A 5,223-nucleotide genomic window follows, 5' to 3' on the forward strand; every position below is an offset into this window, starting at 1 on the left:
ATTAAAAAAATAGTACAATTTATAAGTTTACAATATACAAATGTCAAATATCAAATACCTCATCCAAATTGAAAACAATTTGTAAGCCAGATGCTGTCATTTGAGCCAGAATTAAAAGATACAGAGAAATTGCATCGATTTGAAGATGTCCCCACTCTGTATCTCCCACTACACTTTGACCATTGGTAGAGCTATACTTTGCATGCAAAGCATCATGTGGATTTTGAGTAGATTTAAATTTTTCCACTTTCTCCTTCTGCTGCATCATTGCCATCAGGAGACCCCTCATTAGCTTTACACAGCTCTGTTCAAGTTCATATGTCTTTGCTCTATCCTCGTCAGCATCTGCTATCTTTTTATAAGCCATTGATAGACCCCATACAGCAAGTATGCAATAAACATTATCCCGTATCCAGGCATGGTCATTGTCAGGACTTGCAGGAAAGAGTCCAGTAACAGGATTCTGATAATTCATGATTATTTTGTGGACAATCCGTTGGTAATAGTCCAAACGGACGCCAGAGTTGCTTCTGCTGCGCATTTTGTGCTTTTACTGTAAAAAAAAAGAAAAATTATGATTTTGTATTTACATTTTAGAATCCAATAAGCTTTCTAATCAAATTATTAGCTTTATATGTATATGTTCAAATCTTATACCTTGATAAGTCGCTATATCTAATTTCAATGCATTCTCTTCTATTTTATATATCAAATATACTTCTAAATCATAAACTAGTCGAGATCACAAACTAACTTTATAAGCGAGATACAATAATATAACTGGTGACTGAACAATTTTTTATGTATATATAGCTCTGTTATCATGAGTCACAAGGTGAAGGGTCAACTTATAAGTTAGTAATGATTATCGCACTTTTAGAGCGTTTAAATCATTAAGAGTAGGAATAAGTACTTCAATTTCGAAAAATTAGAAAAATTAATTATTATGACCATTAAAAACTGCATGTATGTGTGTATCTCAATAATAACTGCTAATCTTTGATTCCAGAAACTCTAGATTTATCAATCAGATTTTCATAGTATCGATACAGTCTAAACATCGAGTCGATGTTCTGTGAAAAAGTAAGAAAACCACATTTTTTTTTACAATCAATCAAGTAGATATAATTAGGAGCTTTAAAACGCAATGTGAAACGAATGTCAAGCAAACACAAAACACGCATGAGTGTACATACATCTACGACGTTCCCAAATTGTTGGATCGTACGAGGATCCACGCATACGCAGTAACGAACATCAGTCACGTACATATTTCGTTGCGATAAGTGGTACACAGCCAGGCCCGTCACGAGGAAAACAAAAATATAATGAAAAGAGACAATCAAGAGGAAGAGTAAATAACATAGCGTTTCGTGAATAATTTTAATGAGTCTTATTAATGCTTTATCGTCTGTCTGCGTACGTGTCGCTAGTCGCCACCGGATAATGTGTGCACTGTGCACTGACGTCAACAGTATAACGTATATACTTACGTGTTTCCCACTTACGTTTATTGCCTACATCCTTCGCGACTTACAGCCGGTAATTTCAGTTGTCGTTTCTTACATTCGCGCTCTGTTCGATTATTTTTAATGTCACAATTACAAGAACACGAAAATCTTTATGGACTCGTCGCGAGTTTAGAATCACTTTCCGAAAATGTTTTTCCTACGACTCCACACTATTAAGATCCGGTTGCACCAACGTTACTTTGATTTTAAGCAAAATTTAAAATTCTCTCTATCTTGTTTTAAAACTGAAAAGAGACAGGGATAAAGAGAGTTTTAAGCCTCGCTTAAAATTAAAGTAACATTGGTGCAACCAGGCGAAAGTAAAATTCAAGATATATTAAAAATTTCAGAGATCGAGACAATCCAATTTCACAAAATAAATCTCCACAATTCCCTTTAATTAATTTATGTAACTTTCGTTACAAAAAAAAGTTGCATAGAATGCGGATCGCTGTATCGATTCTTAACTTTTTATAACTTTTTTTTTGTATTATTTATGTTTAGTAAAAATAGAGATGAACACGTGATACAAGATCGCACGTATGTAGACAGACGAATCTGTCGAAAATAGATTCAATCTACTACCTACTTTGTTGATAGAGAAACTTATACAGATTTGATAGGATTTGGCAATATATTTACAATCATGTTATTGGCAGAATGCTAATAACAAAGTTTGTAAATAAAATATGATTGATTTTAAAAATCACGCAGACTTTGATATAGTTCATTAAATGCAAGCAAAATTTAACATATTAATTGCTTGAATTGAGCCATCAGTTTGCTAATTATAACAATTTTGCTGTCAATCTGGCAAATTAAACAGTTTACTTATTAAAAATTATTCAAATTAGCACTTAAAAGTAAATTTAACTTTTTTTAATAAGTAATAACGAATTTTTCTTTCTCATCTTTTTTAATGATTTTGTAAGAATACGTATATTTGCAAGCCAAGTATATGTTTGTATGCGTTATTCACGTTATGTTTATTGCGAAAGCATCGTTTATTGTGAAACTTTCGCATAAAGTTTTCGCCATAGTTTTCTTATTTCTAACAATTGCATGAACAGCTGGGCATATACCGGTATGTTCTTCGAAGTTGCACTATTTTTGATCTGCACTTGAATAAATATTGCTATTAGATATTGAAAAAAAAGATGATAGATGAAGATTACTGTGCTAATGAAAATCAATCTCCGATTTGTCTTTGTCACTTATTTTTTTCAAAGTTTATTCGAAAAAAGAAAAAGGCCTATTTTAGAAATTATTTCGCACTGATCGCCTTTTATTAATTCTAGGACACCCTGTATGCTATAACTTAAAAGAGAGAGACAAATAGACGGGAGGGAGAGAAGGGAAACAGCGAAAGTGCAACCAAAACGAAGAGAAGAGAGGCTCGCGGTACGTGCGATGTGCGACAGTTTGCGGCAGCCATCAGCGGTTATGGACTGATCATCGATCGCTCTCGCGGTATTGCGGGTAGCGCTCCGTTTCTTTTTTCGTTCTCCCTTATTTTAAGTTGCATCCAGGAGTATTTTGCTCCGTCGGAGCAAAATCCAAGTTTTCGTGCACACCGGGATCCGCGACGCGATATGGCCGCGTTTGATCTTCCATGCTCTTCGCCGTTTGTATTGGCGGTCACGTTATTCGTCGCAACGCTAACCTCGTCTATCAACGCCACAATAGCTGGCACGTCCTTGGAACCGTCGATACCCGATTCTCTTGGTTTTCTGACCGAACCACTGTCGTCGACGGTCGAGTCTCCCAATACAACGGGTGACAAGAAAGCATTGGTGGTAAGTGCACTGGTGCGCACTGCGCAGTTGCGTACTATGCGACGCACATTTTCCGTTTGAACGTGAGAGAATTGCGCCAAATTTGTAGTCTAGATGTCTCATCTTTTCTCTTTTACTTTCTGTATAATTTGTATGTTCTGCGATCCTATTTTACTTCGAATTTGAATCAAAATTTAAAATATGAAGAGTGTAGCTATAAAAAACAGAATTTTTGCTGTATGAAAAGTATAATTACGATGTGAATATTTTTATTTAAAAACATATTTATAATTTATTAATTTTATTTTTTGCTGTCACAATACTTTAACTTAAAAAATAATAAAAATCTAAATTTTGTTGTATAATATTTTAATTTAAGATGATTTATGAAAAATTTCATTACAATATAGGATATGTTTCTAAATAGATTGAAATTTTTGACTATATTTTTAGTTGTAAATCCCTCTAAATATTCTTTTTATTTTTTTGTTTTGTATATTTCTGATTTATTTTGTTTTTTTCTTAGTATTTGGTTGTATAAATTCTACAGATTTGATTTCTTCTTATATTCTATTTGTTTTTTATTTTTGTCTTATACTTTCCTATATTTCTTATTTATTTAGAATTTATTTAATTATATTATTTTTTCTCTTTTTTGAATTTTGGAAATCATGTTTCATTTTTTTTATATTTCTTACGTTTATTAATTTTGTGTATCTATAAATATGAAGTATTACTTCTTATCATCTTTATGATATGGTTTATATACAATAAACTTTTTGCATTTAGAGATATATTTTTTTATTATTTAATATAAAATAATTTAATTTTATAGGGAAATAAAATAGTTTTTTTTATAAAGCAATAAAATATTTTTTAAGCAGTATTCTAGTGTAGCAGAAGGAGGGCCTATAATAACGCTTCAACGTGGAAGCACTACAACAGAATCCAACAAACTTGACGAAGCTACAGCAAGAGAGAGTGCGCCTAAGAGACATGCTACTCCTTCCGTGGTTGCAAGAAAAGGAGTTGATAAAAAAATAAAACCGAGGAAGGGAGTTACAGAAATTCCAGAGATAATATCTACGAAAGATATAGATCAGAATATAGATCCAGAGAAGAAAAATGTATTATTTAATCAGACCACTTTTGAAAATATGAAATTACCTATAATGAAAAGTAGTCCTGCGATAGAAACAGCTCATATCAAATTTGAAACTTCCAATATTAGTCTCCCGAAATTAAATACCACTCCACACTCTTATGATAGCTTAAATCACCGTATAAACTCCAATTACTCTAATATAAGTATACCAGCAAATGGAACTGCAGCTCATCTAGACATAAATAATACAACGAAAACATCTTTGCATGTTGAAAAGCATATACCGAAGCCTAAACCAACGGTAACGACTGTTGATGGACCAGAAATTAATGAATCTATACCACTCCTACGAACAAAAAATCCTCCATTAGGCATGCCAAGAAAAATCGATTACATTGTGCCAGTCATTATAACAATTGTCGCTTTACCGATATTGGGTGCTGCGATTTTCGTATTATATAGGCGCGGTCGAGATTGCTGGGATAAGAGGCACTATCGAAGAATGGATTTTTTGATCGACGGAATGTACAATGACTGATACTCGTATGAGAAGAAGTTTGTTCCATGAGATTAAATACACGTTATGCAAGAAGCAATCAATTTCCGCGTTCTTCCATTTGCAAATGCAAATTTTATATACGTTCTTTAAAATAGCTAATTAACGATCCGCATTGATTTCTTCTTCCATAACGATATAAATGTCCAAATGACAACGATACCTACGATATCATTAGAATATATCAAAGATTTTGATACTTTTATAAACGTATTGAACGATATATTATGTTAATTGTAATATCATAATAATCTAGGCTCACTATATATTGATATC

At 32.6% G+C, this 5,223-nt stretch overlaps 2 protein-coding genes across 4 annotated transcripts in view; one reads left to right on the top strand and one right to left on the bottom strand.

The window, feature by feature from the left end:
* The window catches only part of LOC108688201 (probable phosphorylase b kinase regulatory subunit alpha), a 7,309-nt gene extending 6,765 nt beyond the window's left edge, over positions 1 to 544 (bottom strand). Inside the window, exon 1 of the mRNA XM_018194355.1 lies at positions 59 to 544. Coding sequence (XP_018049844.1) covers positions 59 to 541 — 483 coding nt within the window. The 5' untranslated portion in view covers positions 542 to 544. The remainder of the gene's footprint in view (positions 1 to 58) is intronic.
* Positions 545 to 2,019: 1,475 nt separating this feature from the next.
* On the top strand, positions 2,020 to 5,223 carry LOC108688200. Of its 3 annotated transcripts, XM_018194352.1 has the most exons (3): positions 2,020 to 2,051; positions 2,810 to 3,307; positions 4,168 to 5,223. In XM_018194352.1, exons 2-3 carry the CDS (start codon positions 3,104 to 3,106, stop codon positions 4,927 to 4,929), a joined length of 966 nt encoding a protein of 321 aa, XP_018049841.1. In that variant the 5' UTR covers positions 2,020 to 2,051; positions 2,810 to 3,103; the 3' UTR covers positions 4,930 to 5,223. The 3 variants fall into 3 exon arrangements, with proteins under 3 accessions (XP_018049841.1, XP_018049840.1, XP_018049842.1); XM_018194351.1 differs by lacking the exon at positions 2,020 to 2,051 and having other exon boundaries at positions 2,565 to 3,307; XM_018194353.1 differs by lacking the exon at positions 2,020 to 2,051 and having other exon boundaries at positions 2,569 to 3,307; positions 4,171 to 5,223.

This window comes from Atta colombica, unplaced genomic scaffold (assembly GCF_001594045.1).
Source record: "Atta colombica isolate Treedump-2 unplaced genomic scaffold, Acol1.0 scaffold226, whole genome shotgun sequence".
NCBI lineage: Eukaryota > Metazoa > Arthropoda > Insecta > Hymenoptera > Formicidae > Atta > Atta colombica.